Source organism: Schistocerca piceifrons, chromosome 7, assembly GCF_021461385.2.
Source record: "Schistocerca piceifrons isolate TAMUIC-IGC-003096 chromosome 7, iqSchPice1.1, whole genome shotgun sequence".
Classification (NCBI taxonomy): Eukaryota; Metazoa; Arthropoda; class Insecta; order Orthoptera; family Acrididae; genus Schistocerca; species Schistocerca piceifrons.
This window is the reverse complement of record NC_060144.1, coordinates 19,378,752-19,402,043: the sequence shown is the minus strand read 5'-3', so window position 1 is coordinate 19,402,043 and position 23,292 is coordinate 19,378,752. Positions and strand designations below refer to the sequence as shown.

Genomic DNA, 23,292 nt, shown 5'->3' with positions numbered 1-23,292 from the left:
ACGAACATTCGCAAATTCTGTTATTATTGTTTCCACTTTGGGCGTCTTCAACGTTTTGTGATGTGATCTGTAGCTCACAATGACTATTTTTGAGCTGATAACTGAAGCATGAACGACAGCTGAAAATGTAACTCATTTACGCCCACGTTTATCGGGTTCAGTGATTATCGACTATCCCGGACACTACACTGTATTTTCGGTAAGTAACTATAGTCACATCTGTATTTGCTTTTCAGGTAGTAAATTACAGTTTGTTTAGTTACTTATTCATTCACGCAAGCATGGATTTAGGTGATTTAATACTTATAATTCAATAGAACGTTTACAAATGCGTAAATATGTTACATAAGTCTGTGTAAGATATTCCAATTCGCAGTCTCTGTGAAGAAAGCGAACAGGTTTCCGTGGATGTATCGAGCCTTTTTCCTGTGAAACTTTTCTAAGATCCTTGTTATTTTGTACATTGCTGTTCACATCGAAGGTTGTGCGTTCCGCTAGAATGCAGTTAGCAACTACCAGAGGCGGAAATTCCGTAAGGCACACAGAAAGCTTTCCTTTGAAGAAACACATGCTGTACCCTTTCATTGATCTTCTGATCCGTGTAGTTCTTGTCAGCTTCAAGTTTCAGCCTAACAATTCATTCATTTCGGTCGGTTTTGTAGGTTAAGTTTAAGAAAGTCTATAATCGTAGACATTTCAACAAGGCTAAATTCTAACAATGTTTTAAGTAAATTTGACCCTTTTATATGATGCAGTATTTTATCGTATGATTAGGGATATTAACTTCACCCTCTCAAAAGTACAATATCAAATTCGTTTAGTAGTTGCTTCTACCCGTATTTTTCTACGTCTGCATTTCCTGAGAAGTTTTGGAACATCAAGGATTTGTTTATGTAATCTGCTATTTTGAATTTTTTATCTATGATTAACAGCCGTGTGGATATTCCACATTTTCCTTTAAACGCTTTCCTGTACTCAGGAACATCTGACGCTGCTAGAAACACTAGTTGCATATCATGTTGTGCATTTCGTTGCATGTCTTTCAGTGAAATTTATAGCTTTCGTTACTGGGTCAAGGGACGACTTTTTTTCTTAGTATTCCATCTTTAATTTCGTTTTTGTAATTAAGACTTTTTGATCCATGAAACATCCCGTTTTATTAAAGTAAATGTTCAAACGTTTGTTTTACCGTATGTGAACAAAAATTTCGAATTGGTAACCAAGATCTCTATAGGATCATATTCGGAGCTGAAAAACAGATCATGGTTCTTGATGAAGCTACTGAATTTTGTCCCGTTTTGCTGTTGTCATTTTGGCAGTAAGCAAGTCTGATTTCTCATCAGCAGGATAGCAACTTAGGTGTCTAGTGTCACCTTAACTGGTGAAGGCATAGTGTGTAACCAGCAGGAGGTCTGAGGTACCGACATTTGCCGTAATAATAAATATTTGCTCAGCCATCAGTAATTTTTTGTAGCGCAGTTTCTGGTTACTTTTTACACTATAGCCTCTAAGGTTCGAGACATTGTTACCTCTCACAATGACCACCGGCGGAAAAAGAAAGACTCAAAGAGATTGCGAAGTTCAGAGGCTAAGAATTATGACATTATGTAACTTGTTCATGTAGTGGACTCAAAGGCTCGGTAAGGTTTTATTATTTCGGCAGTCCGTTCTGTGTAGAGGAGATTAAGCAATCTGTTAATTTTTAATGACAATAGACTTTTCCGGTGTATTTTGCTAACGAAATGTTCCTGAGATTTTCTGACGCGTAAAACCACTGACATTCTGTGACGTTTCTGTTTCTCTTTATTTGTGATTTGATAACCACTTTGGTATTTTGTTTTGACTTTACATTTGAAAACACTGTCTCTGTAATTTTGACTTTCGTTCGCCAGTGTGTGCTTCATGTATACAAGTTGCAATTTTCACATCGGTATACATTGTCGAGGAAAATCTCTTAATTGGCTAAAAGTTATATTTAAATTAAACCTACACATAAGACGTGTGGAGTCACATATGTGTCCTATGTGCATCGTATGTGCCCTGCATGGCTGAATTTAAATCATATCTTAATCAGCGGAAAAGATTACCATGGTCAGATCCTAGATTTTATGAAACGTGCAAAGCTCCCGCACACTTTTTGATTAACTCTTGTATTAACTATTCTCTGATATTACGGAGAAAAAATGAGATTAATGTAAGTGGAGAAAGGAATAGTTTTCCCCTTGTGGATCAAGACAGTATTTCTGAAGCAGCCCATAAAGCTAACTGTTCTCAATATGTATGTTTGTTGCGAGTAGACAGATCACCATACCTCGAGAAATGGCGCCGAACTACGATGTAGCATGTGTCTTTGAGTAACAGGTGACACTGGTAGCAATGGTGCGTGGTGACTGATAGCGAATAACAACAATACGAGCTGTAGAGCTACCAGATGCGTGGCTACGACGACTCTTGCGAACTTTAGCCCTTATGAAATTTGAACCTAAAGGATGGCACTGCATCTAACGAGGAGAGATCCCCAGCCGTGGGATCATCTTCTTGAAACCATGTGTACGGTTTTGTGGGTTAAGACATACTGCAGCCATTCATCCTGATGGGCCCTCGTTTTCGGGTAATTGACGAAAAAATTGTGAGATTTTGTATGGCACTCCATAGGGTTAATAAAAATTTGATTATGTGATCTCGTTGCGTGGTGTTATGTATAGAATAGGCCTAATAGCTTCACGTGCTGTAGGTTCGAATGTTGTTGGATGCAGTAACTTTCTTTTCATCTTTAAATCTTTGCCGAAATGACTTTGATCGTCATTTTTCAAAAATGTTCAAATGTGTGGGAAATCTTATGGGACTTAACTGCTAAGGTCATCAGTCCCTAAGCTTACACACTACTTAACCTAAATTATCCTAAGGACAAACACACACACCCATGCCCGAGGGAGGACTCGAACCTCCGCCGGGACCAGCCGTACAGCGTCATTTTTATTCAGGTAACTGATTTTAATGTAATTTTTTTTATTTCCATTCGTTTGTCACATAATCTTAAACATTATATCAACTTCTTCGTTTGCTCTCATTTTTATTCCCGTCATTCTTCTTCCAATTGAAATCTCTGTTCATGTGGTTTTAATTAATTTTATGTATCAAATTTCAAATGGCTCCAAGCACTGTGGGACTTAACATCTGAGGTCATCAGTCCCCTAGAACTCAGAACTACTTAAACCTAACTAACCTAAGGACATCACACACATCCATGCCCGAGGCAGGATTCGAACCTGCGACCGTAACAGCAGCGCGGTTCCGGACTGAAGCGCCTAGAACCGCTCGGCCATAGAGGCCGGCTTTATGTATCAATTTCGATTTAATTTATTTTGTATTATCATCCTGTTTTTTCGTCCACATTATTGCGTTATTTTATTACTTTCTCATATTGCTGGAATTTCGATTTACTTGTAAACCCTTCTTTCATTTAAATCTTCATCTGCGTTATTTTGTCCATAGTGCCGTAGGTATTTGGGTTACGTTTTAAATGTTACTGTGGTGATTACTGCGCAAAAAAATTGCACATCTGGCAACGAAAAATACATTTTTCGCACCATTGGGCAGTCAGTATAAATAGATTATTTCATCTTTTATTTTTTAACTAACAGATCAGAATTTTCAAAAAACTGAATATAATAATAGATAAATATATTAAATTCATATTAAAAAAATCTGATTCGAAAAATAATGATATAAAGAAAAAAATGAAATAAATGTAAACGTTCATACAGTGATTAAATGATGTGACGGAGGAATAGAAATAAAAAATTACATATAAACCAATTAACTGCATAAAAATGCTGACCAAAGTCATTTCGATAAAGATTTAGAAAGAAAAAAAATTACCACACCTGAAAAAATGCGAACACACAACTTACTGCGCATGTAGCTGCTATGGCGTCCACTACCCCACGCAACCAGCTTACGTATTTCACCTGAATTAATGTTATTCAACGTCACGGAAATTCTGAATTTTTTTAAAGTTAATTACTCGCAAACGAGGGCCCACCAGGGTGAATGGCTGCAGGGTAAGATATCTGGGATCTCAACCTACTGTATGTCCCCGTATATTTGATTTCAAAAACTCGATACCACCGCTGGGAACTTCTGCTTGTAAGCCGACAAGATGCAGTGGCTGGAATGTGGTCCACATGAGAATCGATTGTTGGGGAGCATTCTCTACAGAGTCCCATGTCTTCTCGTACGAATGTGTTGAACCGTGGTTTAGCAGACGATAGGCTGCATAGTAGAGAACAAGTACTACAGTCTTTTCTGGAGTGATACCGAAGCCGGCTGCAGCTTAACGTCATAACAAATATTTTGTTTCCATGACGTATGATAGTTCACCCATATTGCGCAAAGCTAAGTAGCGCAGCAGCTAAAACAGCGGATAAGTATTCTTGAGAAGTAGGGATCATATGCGTAATTAGCCAACCAGTTTCTTTGACGATCGTTTCCCAGCTCCACCCCTACCCTTCAGAACTTCTCAGTAACAGCTTCGGTGTTGCTGTCAACGTTAAAGCTCTGTTTAATGCTGTCGTGTGAAAGCCATGAGCGGCAGGTTCAGTGATTGCGCAGTACTTACCCAGCAAATCGACCTGAGCGCCTAGCTAGTGTGGCAGCCGCGCCGTCTTTCCAGGGAGGGGAGGCAGTTAACGGCATACACTCCAGTGTAGCGCTGTCGCACACTACACTTGCAGACGTAATATCCGGCACAGCACAACAATTAAACATTGATCGGCACATTTCTTTCAAAATATTCCTCGCACGCTATCAGCGTGACAGCATTTATTCATAATATAATGTGTGCGACCACACATTTTGCTTTAATAAACCGTAGGCAAGTTGAACTCTGATGCTCATTATTTCGTAAAAATCTAATGGAGTATACCTATTTTGAAACAATGTCGACTTGCACATGACGACTTGTTTATTCTACCACCTTTCAAAAATCAAATCCCATAGACACAACAAATTTTTCTGGGAGTTTCTTTGTTAGCCATGAAGTGCAGTGCTGCGCAGTAAAATTTGTTTTCGCAAAGTTGATATTTCATTGCATTGTTCATAACATTGCAGTAGCTGCTGCACAGTGAAACATTTATGTGTATTGTCAGTGAGATACTTATTTTTGTGCACTCTTCTCAGCATCGTATCCCTCCTGCCGTACAGTCTGCGCAGAATACCGTGACCGGTGGGTAGGTGCCCAGAAGGCAGAGCGCGCGTGGAGCGAGCTGTAGTGGTGGAGGTTACGGGCAGACGCTGGAGGGGAAGCGCCATTCTGAACTGAACCCTACACTCACATTTTTTATTTTCATGCCCACGCTTGTATGGTAACCATTTAAAAGCACCTGTCACCTCTGCTTTCGTTAGTGTCTAAAAAGAATTCCGCAGAAAATGCAGCGATTTATTTTCTCCTGGCTTTGAACCATTTGCAACTTTCAGAAAAGTGTCACAAGTGGCGAATTCCGAGTAAAACCTACATATTTCTCTTGTTACTGAGTTACAGTTTGCTTCTTTTCCCAAAACACAGCAGAGATTACAGAGTCCCACCTCACTAACATGTTGTACAGACACAGTTGTCAGAGAATCAGAAACAGTGGTTTATTAAGTGAGGAACTAAGTAAAAGTAAAGTCAATATTTTATACAAAAGCACATTCAAGGTACAAAATAAACATGTAATGTCTGCACTTACGTTGTTCCAAAATCCATTTCTCGTTTCACTAGCTATCGTTGGCCCTTAAAAATTACATTCTTTCGTTGAAAAAGTCTATAGTTAGCGAAATAACACGGTGAAAATAAAGTTTTGCGTAGTAACCATGCGGCAAAATACCCTTGTCTTTGCATGCTATCATTTGTCAAAATCTCATTTCGATGTCTCACACTGTTTATGAAATATGAAGAATGTTGTGGATATTTCATCCTGGTTTTATCGCTTGCGCGACGCAATCGCCGTCCAGACTGTCAGTAGCCGCGCTTAGGTCTGAAATATACTTTGTTGACTAGTAGCTGCTCTTGATCCTCCATCAGGCAGTTGGGATGCTGTGAAAAGCAGTCGCTTTACGGCAAACAGCAACGATGTATGACAGTGTTTCGAGGGGTAAAGAACTGGCCGTTGACATTCCATTAATGTCTCTCCAGCATGGAAAGAGACGATGGCTCTTTGATAAGAGAAAGACCTGCGGATAATACGAAAGCTCCTCCGTTGTGCCTATTCGTTACCGGCCTAGCGCTGCGGGGCTTTCCTACGACGCAGAAGCCCAGCGGCCCTGCCGACGCCCACGCCTCCTCGCTTGCCCCCTTTCGCCTCCCCCTCTCCCCCCCCCCTCCTCCCTTTCGCGCCCCGCGCGCTATTTCAGAACGCCACGTGAAACGCGATGCGGCACCGGTCCTTATTAGACCTTTTATGAGCGTCCTTGCCCCTCCCCGAATAGCTGCGCATGCGTCGTCTTCGGGGCCCGCGCAGGGAGCGAACCCGGAGCCACATGCTGCAGGGCTGGGCCCGTCTGCCTTTTTGCTGTTCGCCAACCGCACCTCGAGGGCGGAGAAAACATGGCGAACGATCTACGAAACACGTATTCCGTCAACGTCACTCCTCCATTATTAGACTAAAAAAATCTTACCCACATCCTTAAAAATTCACGGTAGAGAGCGTTGTTGCGCACCCGATCAAATAGGCACGCCGTACCGCTTCTGTAGATCAGTGATAAGAGAGAGGGGCATTAAGGATACGAGCGTTGCGAATACACCCAACGACCCTAGCGCTATGGTCGCGACTTAAGCAGGGCCCAGGGGAAATTCTGTTAACGGCAATCGGTTTTTTCCATGACGGATCTCTTGGAGTTCATTGGCTGCTATTCAATTAAGGATTGCTGAAATACTCCTCAGCAACCAGGAATGTCTTGGAGAAATATTTATCTCCTCAGCTTAACACATAATGTGTTACGAACTATCTACAACAGTGACATTAATTGCGCTAATATAATACACTCGTGTTCAGAAAAAAAAAAACAGAACACATTGAACGACTAGGGATAGGACGTTCATATTCGTACGACATGTACATTAGAATGTTCTGCAGAAATTATTACCCTTTGAACCATGACGGACCGCCCGTTCGAGGTCCACATTGATATCGCGGCGCAATATCGCCTGCCTATAAAATGTCTGCGCGTCTCGTTGTCGCTACAAACAGAAGGTAATGATCAGCGTGACTTCAGCAGACGTGCAGGATGTCTCGCAGACGTATGCGCGAACCGTACCGTCTAATCAGTCAGTTTGAAAGAGGGCTCAGTATTGGCATGAGAGAATGTAATACATCTGTGCGGGAAATTGATGTTCGTGTGGGACGAAGTGTTTCGGCAGTCCAACGGGTGTGAGCAGAGTGGTTCATGGTAGGACATAAAACATGAGATCGCACCACCCAGACCATCCCCTCGTTCGAATGTCATTGCAGGTCAGATCTGCGTCCTCCTCGGCTCTGGCGCAACATTGGAACAGTGTAAGACATCGCACACTATCAGGGGTGACAGTTCGTCGCCGTTTACTCGGCATGGGTGAAGTGCACGTCGTCCACTTCTCTGCCTACCTTTGATGAATGTGCAGAAACATGCTAGACCACGATGGTGTATGGAGCGACGTCACTGGGGACAGGAATGGCATCTGCACTGTGTTTTCGGACGAATCCAGGTTCTGTTTATTTGAAAATTATGGTCGCATTTTGGTTCGCCACAGACAGGGAGAGCAGCATCTCAGTAACTGCATTCGCGCAAGATATACAGCGCCAACTCCAGGCCTAATGGTGTGGGGTGCTATTTGGTACAACCAGAAATCACGGTTGATGCGTGTCCAGGGCACTGTGACCGGTGTGACCTATGTGAATGACATCCTGCTACCCGTGGCCACGCCATTTTTGCACAACACCCCAGACCCCATTTTGCAGCAAGACAATGCACAACCACATGTTACTACACAAACATGTACTTTCTTGGTATCACACGATGTCAGCCTTTTGCCCTTGTCCGCCATATCAGCAGACTTTTCGCCAATCGAAAATGTGTGGAATATGGTGAAACGATGGGTGCAGCGCTGTGACCAAATGCCAAACACTACAAATGAACTTCGGAACCAGCTGAATGCAGAATGGATGGCTGTACCACAGGACGCCATTCGCACCTTACACACATCGATGCCATCACGCATGGAGCAAGTTATCAGGGCCCATGGCGGACTCTGTGTTGCTAGGCAATAGGGCACATACTCAACCAAGGTGACCGAAATGCTAATCATTTCTGCAGAACATACTAATGTATATGTCTTCTGAATATGAACGTCCTATCTCTAGTCGTTCAAGGTCTTCTGTTTTTTCTGAATGTGAGTGTAGATAAGGGGGGTGTAAAATGAACGCTAATTCAGTGCGCCTTGTGATTTCTAAATTTGTGTAAAGGTTTACAGATGGCTCCCTTCAGGAAGTACTGAACTATGCGTTTCCACATTGCATGCTGTGTTTTCTAAGTGTTACCCTTGTACTTACGACTAACCGATATAAGTATTGTAACTCTTTGATGTTCATTTTGCCATGAAATAATAGAAACGAGAGTCTTCGCCTTATTGGCGAGCTATTGGCCTTGGCTTCCTAGTGCACGGCTGTGGCGCTCATCGATATCGATCACCTCAGAGACATGTCCCATACAACGTCTTCCATAACAAATCTAGACTGATGATACGTGTGTGTACTTACCAAATACGTTCTGCTAATGGAGGAATCCTTCCAAGTAGCACTAATTTCAATTCACAACTATCCACGTTCACTCCTTCCAATAGTCAAAATATTTCTGTGAGGCTGTTTCGCCTTCCAGTGAAGTTTATGAACAAGTCTGAGCTGAACAGCTTTTTCAATATCACTGACGAGATGGATTTGACGAAACTTGTCACTGCCAAAGGAGACAGTCCATAATTGACAATCAGTCACGGGTTAACACTTTCGTTGGTAATGCGAGCGAGTTCGTTTTCTTTATGTCAGCATACAGTTGCAGCCATAAAGTGCTTATGTAAACACACGTCCGAGCACAGGGTGATCGACTCTCGCTCGATACTAGATATGAAGCAACAACAGAAAAAATCCCGAAGAATTCGTGGCTGGTTCCGATTTTGTTCTGCTATTTTTCTCAAAAAAAAATAATTATCCGTTACATAAGTTAAGAACTCATTCGCCAGCTCTGCTCTGGACGTTCAATCCTTAAATAGTTAAAATACGTAATTGCTTAGAACGCACACACTACGCAGTTCACATAGGCGTGATTTCGCAAATGGGTATTGTTGAATGGTCGTGGCGGTAGAGAATCTAAACCCAGATACACACGTAGAAAATGAATAACGTGCAAATGCATTTTGCATACAGATCTGTGAAAGCAGCAACTAACTCAGAGTAGTAAGTGGAAAGTTGCTGACAAAAAGAAAAAGCGAAATAAGGATTAGTCGATTCAATGAAATAAATAAAATGTGTAGAAGTCCTTCACAGAAATAAATAAAATGAGTAGAAGTTCTGAAGAGGACATTCTGATCGTAGCATGCTTTGCAGCATGATTGTTTGAAAAAATAGTTTAGCGTCTGGTTTCACTAGGTAGACCATACTACCCAGTATCTATCGTGATGCTCATAATAACGCACAGTTTGTACGGGTAGACACTCAAAGTGGACCTCTCCGTTTCTAACGACGTCTACATTACTAACTTTTTTTGTTTAAACTGTCTCAATCATTAGCTAATCTGATTCCCGGCAAGGAATGCAGGAAAATGTGTATTCCTAATGAGATGAGATCCCCACCCGATGCACACTTACGGTCTTCGGCAACAAGTAAGTCATACTTGTCGCTTGGACGTTAGTGGCGGAAGCGAGAAAGATGTGACCAGTTTGTGAGCGGCAGAGATGCTTGTATCTACCAACTTTCCTTTTTTTTTGGGGGGGGGGGGGGGGGACCAAACTGCTGAGGTCATCGGTCCCTAAGCTTACACACTACTTAATCTAACTTCAACTTACGCTAAGGACAACACACACACCTCATGCCCGAGGGAGGACTCGAACCTCCGAGGGGGGGAGCCGCGCGGACCGTGACAAGACACCTAAGATTGCTCGCTTACTGATATGCGCGAAAATAGCTGTATATAAGCATGCATCATTTGATATTTTACACACCAGCTGCACAGATTAACTAAATCAATGCCCAGAACGTACTACACGTTGGCTTCCAAGGTAGTGTGTGATGGGAACGAGCCACTGAACCGCTAAGCCAACTTCCCGTTTGACGTCCGCGTAGTCAGGTCGCGAGATCCATGTCGTATAATCGGGCCAAGTTGAATCTGCTCCTTTGTTCATTTTCGTGTTAAAGATGGACTAATTTTCAAAACGCTGGCGTACGCTCATTTTCCACATGTGGAAATCTTATTCCAAAAAATGTTATGGAGCAATTTTTCAGCGAATAATACCACAATGCTGAAGAACACGGTGGAGACTTTAGTGACGCTGTTATTATTATAAAGACAAGTGGGCTATTCGACTTTACTTCAAATCCTGAGCGGTGCTTGACGATACCGCCTGGCGAGCAAGTTTGTACCGTTGCTTTACTCATAGTGCCAACGGTCTACTGTTAAACGAAGCTTGAGGTACTGCCGCAGTTTCTATTTATTTACAGATGTGTCTGTATTTGTTTTCTCGCAGCTCCTAGGGTAGACAATATGTTGAAATACTAGGCATTTTGAATAATACAACAGATTTAAACTCAAGATTATTGTTAAAGATGGAGACATCAGTGTAACTCTTATTTAGTGGATGGTATAAATGCCACATCAATATATAAATTACGATTCAGTGCAATTAAACTCCTACTCGCAGCCGCCTAAACCCTGAAGTGCGGAATCCGACAGAGGGAACACTGTGCATGTAGCATCAGTGATGAAAAAAACGTATCGTGACTACTGCAGCGCGATATGAACATAAATATAATTTGATATGAACAAAAATATAATTTACACGTATCGGTCGATGGCGATTGTATCGGTCGCTGGTGGTCGTAAAAGATTCTTTATCTAATGAAAAGCCTTATTTTAAACTTGACGGATATAGGTAAAACCAGATTCCAAGCTACGAGCGAAACAGTCAAAGACAATCTGAAACGAAAGGCGGGAAGAGAAACACCTCAATTTCTATAAAGTAACGATTGTACCAGCACTTTTTTATGCAAGCGAGGCATGGTAATGACTAAAAATGACGAATGCCGTATAGAGGCAGTACACATTAAATGCCTTAGATCAGTCAAAGGATATACAAGGGCTGTCCGGAATGTAAGGAATGATCGTTCGCAAAATGGAACCACAGCGAGAATGAAAACTTATTTGTGACAGTTTTATTTCCCAGCAACTTCTCTACTTAGCCTCCGCCCCGACTTAGACACTTGTCGTAGCGTTGTACCAACTTTCCACTACCTACGTCATGGAAGGCAGCCGTTTTTGATTTCCGCTAATTATCTACGCTGACCTGCAGCTCGTCGTCGATGCCAAAATGTTGTCTTAAAAAATGTTGTCTTCATAGCCAGCGGTTCATTTGAGCAGAGGTGAATATGAGAGGGAGCCAAGTCCAGGCTCTATGGTGGGTAATAAAACACTTCCCATCGAAAATGTGGGGTTGCACGAAATCAGGAGAAATCTCCCAGCAGGCACCCATACTTGGTGGGAGTCATTATTTTGTAGGCATCTTTACGCGCTCGCTGTGCACTCAGAATTGAGAAGAGGAACGAGACGCTGTCTACGGACATACTAGAGACACTGCCCAACACATCTGCGCAAACCTTACATCTGCGCAAACCTTCATCGGATTTTCACTGTGATTTACATTTCATAACCAAAGGTTCCTTACTTTCCGAATAGCCCTCGTACTGCAATGGATAAGATATCAAAAGGATGTAGTCAGACAAGAATCTTAACGTTTTAAGAAACAATAATAAATTATAGCAGAAAGAATGAAAGGGACATTTAAAGAGGACGGGAGATAGCAGAATACCGGAAACAGCATGTGGGTCGAAGGAGAACTGAAAGAAGTAGAAAAAGATGGAAATGGTGGTAGTTGGAACGGATCATATGGCTTAAAATTCACTGAAAAGTAAGTAGAAGGAAAGGCGTATATACTAGTGTCGGGCGCAACTTTTCTACGCGTCCATGTGATGAAAGCGACACATGTGTCTTAAGGGACAAGTGTTTCCTATTAGCATGCTGAACATGAAAGGTAATCGCAACGGTCTTCCAGTAGGGTCCCTTCGTTGGAATACTGCATGTGTCATTTGTATCATACCTTAGCATGGTATTATTACCAGACGCTGGCAGCCCTTTTTAGTCGAAGGAGTTAATGTAAGTATGAGGCTAATATTAGAAGAACTTTTGTTACCCATTTAGATCAACATTACAAGAGGCCGTTGGTTAATCATTGGCGGATTTTCTACATTCTGTATTTACGCTTAAAAAGAGCGCCGTAAACATTTAAAACAGTCAGATATGAGAACTGAATCTTATTTAGAGGTATAGCGTCGTCGTCTTTCATATACAGAAATAATTTGTCGTTTGTTGCAGCCTTATACAGGAATCACTTACCTGTACACGATGTGCTGGAACATTCTGAATTATAGTTCAGTGGCTGAGTTTTAATATTTTTTCGGAGAAATTGCAATCGTAGAAAATGTAGACCTGTGTATGTGACTAATGGCTGTTATGTTATCGTCTTCAGATGTTTAGATCTGGATGTGGATACTGTTAGTGCGGAAATTATTACTAAAAGAAATATTTACACAGTTGACTATGAGTGATGCAAGAAAAGTTTTAATTGAATCGAAATAGATACAATACAAAGAATGCTTCCATAATGGATAGACACAGGTCTCAACAATGTTTCAAACACAATTCATGCACACACATACACTCTGCTTAATTTTGCTTACTTCCCTATTGATATCCCTATCGGCACGGTATCTGATTTGTTTCGGTGACGAACTCACAACTCTGTATAGTTTTCATGTCAAATTGTCAGATATCACGATTACGTGCATTTTAAATAATCGCGCCATTAAGTCTAAGTGCAAAAATAAAATTGATAATATTAATTCAACGATATAACTTTGAAAACAAAAGAAGAAGTAACATCTAGGTTTAATAATTACGTTATTACTTATTGTTACTGTTATGTTTAAGGCAAACGAGAAAAACATTAATATTAATGATTATTTAATCTAATTACGATCTTACAAAAGAAAGAATAAAAGGAGTGATAGTAATGGTACCACACATTTAAAATAATTACATAACCTAAAGGTGATAATTTCTACAAATTAATACACCGAAGTTTGGTCTGTACGAATGTTATGCAATCTACGATCTTTCTTTATTTTCCTGTTTCAGAGACGATGTTGCGATTTTTCAGGGCATTTATCGTACGTTTCTTTTCCAAGGGAGCAATCATTATCAGTGTATTCATCATCCCCTGCGGTCGGCGGCTGCCGAGGAGTGGGGCTGGTACCGACTGTGCGGGAGCCCCGGCTGTCTCCGGGTGCGGGTGTCGTCGCCGGCAGCCGGCTAGGCGGCGCAGGGGGTCGAGCGGCGTGCGTGCGAACGTGCGTGTGTGAGCGGGTGAGTGTGGTGCGTGTGCATGCTGTGAGGAGGCGATGTGCGTGAGGCGGCGGGCGCGGGCGCGGGCGCGCGCGCTAGTGGTGGCGGTGGAGGGATGACGATGACGGTGACGGTGACGGTGGCGTTGTCCGCGTCGGCGTCGGCGCTCACTTGCCGAGCAGGATCTTGCGCGGGGCGCCGATGTTCTGCCCCGCCTGCGACGCGCCCTTGTTCGTGCCCGCCTGCAGGCCGATGATGGCTTCGCCGGCGCGCAGCTGCTCCTCCGTGAACTCGCGCTTGTGCTCCTCGGCCGGCTTTGGCCCCAGGTAGGGTCCCTTCCACTCTGGGTGGCGGTAGGTCTGCGGGCAAACACGGCACAATGACACTGGGCCATCGGGAGTCTGAGCAGAGCGAAAACGAGACTCCCACAAAATTAAACTGTGGCTTTTTTAATAGCGAAATGAGAGTGGGGAACAGATAAATGAGGTATCAAACTGACCAGCGCGAGGTCTACTATTGAAAAAGAAACTGCTTGGAAGTAATCAGAGTAATTAAGCAAAGTTTACTTAATGATTTGAGAAAATACTGAAATATAGTGTCCTAATTTTTATCTCGTCAGGCATAGTTATTTTGTGCATAAAAAGTTACATTGGTGTAGAAACTGTGGAATTGTTTCCTTCGTGCTCAAAAAGTAGAACAGGTTTCAAATTATATCATAAATTGAAACTTGTCTACTTTCTTTTGATGTATACAGGGTGAGTCGGCTGCCCCTACCGACGTCGTTTTATGCAACCCGCAATGTTGTATCTGGCCTTGAAAAAGCACGAGCGAGATTCTCGTATTCTCTCGCTCGCTACGCGCAAAATATTAGTCCTACAGTAAAAAAAAAAAAAAGGACGTTTTTTATAGGAAATTGAAGGTAGTTAAATTTTATACTGGGATACGTTTTCGCTAGAAGCCGTACTTTTCGAATTATTCGAGAGAAACGTACAAAAGTGACCTCTAAACGTAGCCCGTCGCTCACACTCAGCCCTCACCGGTCAGGATTTCTAGTACATTGTTCATGGAAATCCCTCCTATCACTAGCAACTACAAGAATTATTTCCCACATTCGATCTTTGTTGGTCTCCATTCACTGACCTTATTGCGCCACCGGCTTAGACGAACACTTACAAACTGTGAAATTGGCGTTTGTGTAAATTGAACCTAACAATGTTGTGAATTTTAACAGTATAAAGTAAGCAGTTACAGGGTTTTATTCGTCAGGCCTTCAGACTAAAAAACTACTCTCCTTGTAAGGGTTAAATTTCGATCGAAACGTCGACGCAATTACTTTTAGCGTAACGTTTACTAAAGTCGTTTTTCTTTCGTTACCCTCACGGGCACGTTTATATTAATGGTCGAATGCGCTGGTTGCGTAACAGCCCAATCAGTAGAGGCTAAAGAACGTCGAATATCGGAAATAGCGTAGTCGGCAATTTTTGTACAGTGAAGGCCAAACATAACATTGTGGGTTCCATAAAACGATTTCTGTAGGGACAGCTCAATCACCCTGTATGCTGTTGATAATAACGGAATACCGATCGATATGTAAGTATATCATATTTCATATTTTCCTGAAGAAAGTTTGAAAATAAAATATTGAAAAAACGGTCAAATCTTTTGTGAAATGATTTGTTTAAAAGTAAAAAATTAAATGGATTAGAAAATATTTGACACCCTGCATTTGCTGTACATGGTATCGAGCTGTCTCTCTACTATATTTCGTTTCTTGCTTTTTGGCAAATGAGTCCACGAAACATTTGACCATTTTTGTCAGTTTCTTTCTTTCTCTTCTTTGATTCAAAAAATGGTTCAAATGGCTCTGAGCACTATGGGACTCAACTGCTGTGGTCATCAGTCCCCTAGAACTTAGAACTACTTAAACCTAACTAACCTAAGGACATCACACACATCCATGCCCGAGGCAGGATTCGAACCTGCGACCGTAGCAGTCGCGCGGTTCCGGACTGCGCGCCTAGAACCGCTAGACCACCGCGGCCGGCTTCTTCGATTCATTAACCCGAACAGTACACATTATGACCACACATTATACACGGCGTTTCACGAACGATACTGTCTCTGGCACTGTGCGGGAACCACCACCCCTGCAGCTAGTCCTGGATCGCTTTATAAAGCGTGGAAGGTGGCCTATCGCTTTTAACCGAGGAAAGAAACTAGACACATTACGAGCGGCCTTCGAAAGAAGTCCCAGGTAGTTAGTTGCTGTGTTCGCAGAGCTGTGCACTAGCCCAGACTGAAACCGCAGAGCGATGGCAGCGCAGAGCCCGACCATCTTACATACTCTTCCTCAGCGACGGTTTAGCAACTGGCTATTGCAGTCATAGCATGATGGAGAGATTGATCCTCTAGTGCTCTTTTTTTATGATGCATTGCTGCAGTTATGGGAGTAGGTGAATTCACAGAACAGTCAATGTTCAAGTTTTGAAAATCCTATTCGAAAGCCTCTGCGAGATGCGAAAATTGTGGGTGGCACAAAAATGTTTAACAATGATGTGGTTGGCCAGAAGAAGAATATCAGCCACCCTATTGGATGCGTGGCCATGCCAAGGCACATCGCTCTGGAAGACGACCCTAAAAATTCTGTAGTTGGTAATGAGCAATTTGTAAATTTATTCGAATAACCGTGCTCCAAAGGTATTTTGCTTCTACAAATAAATATTTATGGCTAATATCCTTAAATTCTTCCTGCTGGTTCTCCTCATCTTTTATATTGAATATGCTAATGCCACAGGGAAGTGCAGACTTAAAAGTTCGACCACTACAAGGTCTGATGCAGTTTTTTGAGTATTAATGAGAATACGGTAGTTTTCATTATTCTAGTTTTAAGAAAAGAGTTTCGGGAAACATGATCTATCGAGTCGCTAAATGTTTCTATAGGCAGGAAGGTCGATTTAGGCATCTGTTCTATTTTGTTTTGAGAATGATATTCTGTCATTGTGTTCTTAAAATACCACAACTGATCGCTCTTACTGAATACAGTAGTATGTTTAACATGTCCATAACGGAACACGTATGAGTTTTATTATACCGTTCTTCGTGAATTATACGCAAGAGCAAGTAATGCCCCTCTGAGGATAGCTGACTTTCAGCGAATCAAGGTTAAGTTGCTGAGGATCAACAGGCGGAAGGGTCTGACGGTGAAATCTAACCCACGTGCTCTCATTAATAAGAAACTGACATCCTTGTATCGCCTGCTTCGGCACCACATTCGTCGTCGTCGCTCTCTTATTACCTCCATCACTACGCACGATGACCGTCAATTGATTGCTCGAGACGAGGTGCCTCAAGCTTTACGTCAGCACTGCGCACAGATGTATGCGGAGGCCGACGTTGTCGACCCCCCTACAGATGCTAGTTTTGGGATCCTCTCTGAGATGATTGCGTCTGAGTCGAATGTTTTTAGCGCATTTTCCAGGAAGGTGAAGTGTTTGATTTTATTGCTAATTCTTTCTCCCATAAATTCCCTGATCTGGACGGCTTTCCGAAAGAATTTTATTTACGTTTTTGGCATCTCTTGGATTCTACTTTTACTTCCATTTTAAACGAGGTTTGGCGGGGGAGAGCAGTGCCTGCGAGATTCAAGATGGGGAAAATTATTCTCATTCCACAGCACCATGGCCTTTTACAGCGGCTGATTTTCGTCTCCCCATGCTACTCCGTTTGGCTACAAACCTGTTGCATGGGCTATGAGCAGCAGACTATTCTTATTGCTTGGTTGTGTAGTTGTTAAACATCAGTGTTGCCTCCTTGGCCGTACAATTTTAACTCCGGCGCAGAATATAGGGGCGTGTTTTCGGTGTCGGCCTTCTACATCTACTTATTGTGCATCTGGCTTCTTCGGTGTTTCTAAGGCATTTTATCTCGTTAGTCACGCGTATGTCGCTCGCCTGTTGGAGACAGCTTCACCGTTCCTGCACGTGTCGTCCTTCCTAGCGTGTACGAGGACATTCCAGCGTCAGTGGTGCTCAGTAAAAGCCTGACACTACCGGTTGTTCTGTTGGTGAATGCCTTTGGACCGTCCCCTCTCTCTGTGCCTTGTTTACCCCGTCTCTTGAATCGTTGTTGCCGCAAGTTGCTGATCGGCTGTCACATTTAATACTCTTGTGGGGGAAACTCAAAACTAGGGAGTGTGCCGATGACGTGTGGTCCTCCTTCGTCGAAGGGAGGAAGTCTCCTTGTTAAAAGTGATACTCGATGATTTTGTGCTACTTTAGGTGGGCGCTTAAATGAAGACAAATGAGAATTCCTCGAGCTACGCGGCTTCGAGGAGGCCGTTCTTTCTTGAGCACGTACTTTGGTTCGGCATACATCTTTGGAGGTTGTCATTAATCGTTCCCCATTGAAGATGCCGGCTTTGAATTGGAAATATGAAACTGGTAGTATTCAGGGTGCTGCAGTGAAAGATGGACGACGCTCGCTTATCACTGAGTAGAAAAATGTTTTGTGTAAGACATATTATATCGCGCAGATCTTCCCCCTTCCCAAAATGGTAGCGATGAAATTGCTGCAACTGTCTTGCCGATTTATAAGGAAAAGCCATATGTTTAAACTACGTTACGAGATTCTGATGAAGCCGCGCACGGAAGGAGGTTAGATCTTAGCTAACACACTCAAGGCGTCTGCATTCTACATCGGACGCATTACCCGTGAATTGCATACTGTCACGTCTAGCCTCTTCACTCTCCTACATCCAGTGAGTTTTGATTCGCCTGTTGATGTAGGTCGCTTTCATTTGAAACTGGACCAATTTCAAGAATTTTATGTTGTGGTGAGCTATCTGGAGGATGACATTTTGAGGCGGCAAGTGGTGACGACTCAAATCCTGCTTGCTCACGGGGGCGGCGGGGTGGTCTGCCCAACCCCGCTGAACTGTTATCACTGCGTGTTCGTTGGAAGGTTGTATGGAGCGGCATCAGTCTCCCGATGTACACGATGGAAGTGGCTTGCTCTTGGTACAAAGTCATTAATAACTTATTACCTACTAATGAACGTCTACACCGAATTGGACTTAGGGACACGGCTACATGTTGTCGCTGTGGTTCCTTGGACACGCTTCCGCTTAGATTAACCTGCAGTGATCACCTGGCGAACTGGCTCAGGCTACGCAATCAGCTTGCCTTCCTTCTGTCACTGCTTACACCACCGATAGTACCCTGCGGCCGGATTCCTCCTGCTTTCCGAAGTCGAAGACTAATTCCGTCATGTCATTAATTGCTCATTTTAAAGATTTTGTTGTTGCTAATGTATGTGTGGGAGGGGAGAGGATTATTTTTTGACATTTCAGCAGGAGATGCTTACTGCATATTAGGACGACTAGCAGTTGTCCCGATATCGGAACAATATTGCTTACAAGCTAAATCCCACGTTTAGTAGACAGGATGTTGGTTCATGTGGACAGCGGGTGTGGCCTTTACCCGATACGGATGTCGTGACGCCCTGTCCACGTATATGATCCTTATCATATCTCGTTTCTCTCTTTGGAAAGCTATTTCAACTGTTGTGTTCTGCTATATTTAGAAAAAAGTAAAAAGCGGTCAAGACCACCAAACTGCTGGTCCGTGTTCGATTCTTCGTCGTGATTTTTTATTCGATATTTTAAAAAAAGTGTTCAGCCGTGATGACCACCATGCGGAGGTCCCACGTTCGAATCCGTGTTGGCCCGTCTAGGAACACAATGTGGAACTTTACCGTTTTACCTTCACCTGTACGTAGCGGTAGCGAAAAGCTCATGTCACACCTAGGTTCATTGACCTGCCAGTGTGGTTGCTTTCAAATCCCTCGTTGTTGTTCGTTAATCTGGAATGCTTATCAAGCTAATCTGGAATGCTTATCAAGCTGAACTAACGAAATATGTAGGGGAGATTCAAAGACGGGCCGCGCGAATCGTCTCTGCTTCGTTTAGAATGGCGCTGTTGTCCGTGGAGAGCCATACTCACAACCTTTCGAAAACAGTAGCAGCCAAGTAAAATGTTACTCCGTACAGCATACATCTTACGTAATACTCACGGGTGCAATATCAAAGAAAAAATAGGCTTAAACAGAGGGTACCGATATCGCCTTTCACATTTGAACAGAGACGGAAAAAGAGGGGGGGGGGGGGGGGGGGACGATGTGAGTTATTCTGATCCACCGTGTACCCTCCGACAATCATTTCACAGAGACTTTGGCGTATGACAGTAGATTTAAATTCAGTTACGTGGCAGCTCTCCAGTTAAAAATCTGCTATAATATTCGTAACAAGTACAGCAGGTAGAATGCTCGTTGTATGGTTTACAACGTTATAAAAGCGTAATTTAACATGGAATTGAGAGCGCTACGTAAATTTGAAAACCGCAGTCGGAATCAAATTGAGATCCTGGTGTCTTTCGTACCAACTGTTGGCAGCTTTTTCTGCAACAGTGGTTTATCATATTGTTGTGCTTTATAGTTCTTCCTGAACCCAGGCTATCTCAGCAATATATCAGTGGAGTACTGCACGTAATCACTACGACAGATGGTGGGAAGAGTGATACAACATTTACCTTGGTCTCAGTAAATAACGGAATACAATTGCTGCTGCTTTCAAACATATATATTAAATTCACGTATATCATTGGGTCGGAATTACGCTAGAGCTGTCAGTACTGCTGAGTGCCCGTGAACTAGTTGCAAACACGTCTGCCTATAATTATAACGTTAAAAATGAGTAGTCGTTACTCTCGGAAGAAGTTGTGGGTGTGACAGAAAGTACCGAAGCAGTGGTGCAGATCGCTCGCTCCAAGAATAGGCGTCAGCCTTCTGCAAAGTTGTTTGTCTAACCCTGGCACGGGCGCAGCTTTCTTTCCCAGGATCTGTTTATCTGAGACTGACTCTTGTTGCCCCTTTCTAACGCGAGCTGCCGGCTGACAGAAATAAACGGTCGCAACGACACGGCGTTAAATACAGCAACAAACTGACGGAACTCTCCTAAAAGCACGTCCACGAATACTGAGCTGCGCAGTTTCTGGGTCGGTAAGAAGACTTTACTCGCAAGCTGTAGCTGTGTTCGAGCTCTACCGGTAGCTCAACAATGCTATTTTACTTTACTTACACAGTTGCCGCGAAGCGTAAAGTTTCTACCTAAAACAATACAGTGCAATAACGAGAAGTACGGTATCATGTTGATTTTGCACTGATGAGCTAAAACATTATGATCACTAGTTAACAGAGCATTGGTCCACCATTGTAACGGGATACGGCAGAGATTCTGCGTGGCACGCATTGAACAGGTCCTCGGTAAGTTTCCGTCGGTATATGGCATCAGAAGACACGTTGAGCGTGTGGAGCTGGCGCCAAAGCGTCCCACACGTATTCCATCAGGTTCAAATACGACGATTTTGCGGCCAGGACGTTAATGTTGGTTTACTATCACGATCCTCAAACCACTAAAGCACGATTATGGCCTTGTGAGACTGGCAGTTAAACCTCTGGAAGTTGCCATCGCCGTCGGGGAAGACTTCAAGCATTAACAGCTGCAGGTGTTCCGCAGTGAAGTTCATGCAGTCGACAGATAGGGCCTCGGATTACTACGGCAGGCTCCACGGAGCCGAGGTGACAGACCCCATACTGGCGCCACCGACCTGGTCCGTGGCGCTGTGCGTGTCTCGAGACTAGCCGTTCGCCTGGATGACGGTGTGTCTGGACACGATCGCTGTCATGCTGTAAGAAGAAACCTTATTTATCTGACCAGGGTCACACTTCCATTGATCCGGGGTCCAATTTCGATGATCCTGTCCCGCTGCAGTCTTAAGTGACGATATAATTGGGTCAACACCCGAACACATAGGAGACGTTTGCGTTTGTTGCGAAGCCCAGTGTTAAAAAACGTGCGCCGAATGGTGTATCCCCGAAACACGTGTGCTGTACCAGCACTGTCCTCTGTCATCAGATCTGCCACAGATCGCCGCGTGCCCTGCTCGCTCCCGACCTCCACGTTCTTCGACGAGTCGCCTAAGTCCAGAACCGTGTCGCCTACTCGTGATTGTAGCGCACTTCAACCGCTTTCCATATGTCCTGACGACAGCAGCACGCGAACTGCTGGCCATCTCCACCGTTTCCGATATGTTCGTTCCCAGGCGCCAGGCCATAACAATCTGGCCTCTGTCAAAACCGCCTGTGCCACTGGATTTCCGCTTTTGCGGCTTGTTTAGTTGCCAGAAAGATTCCCCGCTTATATCCTTTCCTTTCCACAACAGCAGTAGGCGGAATTATGTGTCGCGGTGGGCAGTAGTCGTAATGTTCTGGCTCACTAGTGAACGTTCTCTGCGACAGAGGCGGGGGGAATAAACAAGTGGATGTCAGTATCCGACAAGCTGCCGTAAGAAAAGAAGATTAACATGTAAAGCACGCCTGCGATCACCTCATTATGGAGCGAGCACAAGCACTGGCAGGTCGAGAGTGGAGGAAGGAACCATTCTGGCGTTTGCATTATTACGTGGAAATGAGGAAATGAATCCGCTCCTGTTGAACGCAAATTCTGTGCCTCAGCCACTGCGTCACCTGGCTCGGCGCCACAGTGTGGTGTGTGGCGTAGGATAATTTCCCTACGTCCTTTTCCACTCTTCCGTTTGTAGTCAGTTATTGGTACTGATGATTGTATGTCTCCCTATCATCTTATAGTTTCATAATTTTATTGCCACGGTCATTTAATGATATATATGTGGAGACAAGTGTTCTAAAATGCACCTTACAGTCTGTGTCGAGCCTGATTTCCACTGCAGTGACTGGAAGCGAGCACAAGCCGACGAACTTCCTCAGACAATTTGCCTGTGTTCACTGGCATTCACTTGTACCTGTGGACAAGCATTTACGCTAGATGGAACACAAGATAACGAGCATACCTTATGAACGCTGCGTTATTGTTCTATGGCGCTAAAACATTATACAACACTATATAAAACCACCGTATACTCTTTGCAACCACGATGCAAAACTTTGATATTCAGAGGTGATTATTTTCCATGGCGAGCGCACTGGCTCTTACGAAGTAAGCAAAATGGTGTACGACAGGAAGAATTTAGGTGTCTCAGTTTGTGCGTAAGCGTGAAATGCATGGAGGTAGTGCACTTAATAACAGTGATTTGCAGTTTTCCGTAGCATTATTCCATACCTTGCACATATGACGCTGGACGCTTTTCGTAGGGTTCCATCACAGACATTTCAGCTCTTCTAAATCTGCTCAAAATCGATTGCCGCTAATATGATTGTGAAGCGGAAACGCGAAGCAGCTAAAGGAAGAGCAGGTAGAGCTCATGTACTGACGAGTGGGCAACATCGAGAATTACGGAGGCTGGTTGTAGACACTCACTTGAAATCAGGGGAAAGAAACACTCGTGAGTTCTAAAGTGCTACCAGCAGTACATCATAACTGGCGCATAGGAAATTAAGAAGAACAGGTTACAGTGGTCGAGCAGCTCTTCATATGCCACGCATTTCTGGAAGAGTGACCTGGACTGATGAATCAAACTGTAATCTATGGTAATTCGATAGAAAAGTTTGGGTTTGGCGAATACCTGCAGAACATTACATGCC

General features: G+C 43.4%; 1 protein-coding gene across 1 annotated transcript in view; it reads right to left on the bottom strand.

Moving 5' to 3' along the window:
* Nucleotides 1-12,875: 12,875 nt before the first annotated feature.
* LOC124804695 (muscle-specific protein 20) overlaps nucleotides 12,876-23,292 on the bottom strand; it is a 37,119-nt gene continuing 26,702 nt past the window's right edge. The window contains exon 4 of the mRNA XM_047264947.1: nucleotides 12,876-14,039. Within this exon, the coding sequence (XP_047120903.1) occupies nucleotides 13,848-14,039 (192 nt within the window). The 3' untranslated portion in view covers nucleotides 12,876-13,847. The remainder of the gene's footprint in view (nucleotides 14,040-23,292) is intronic.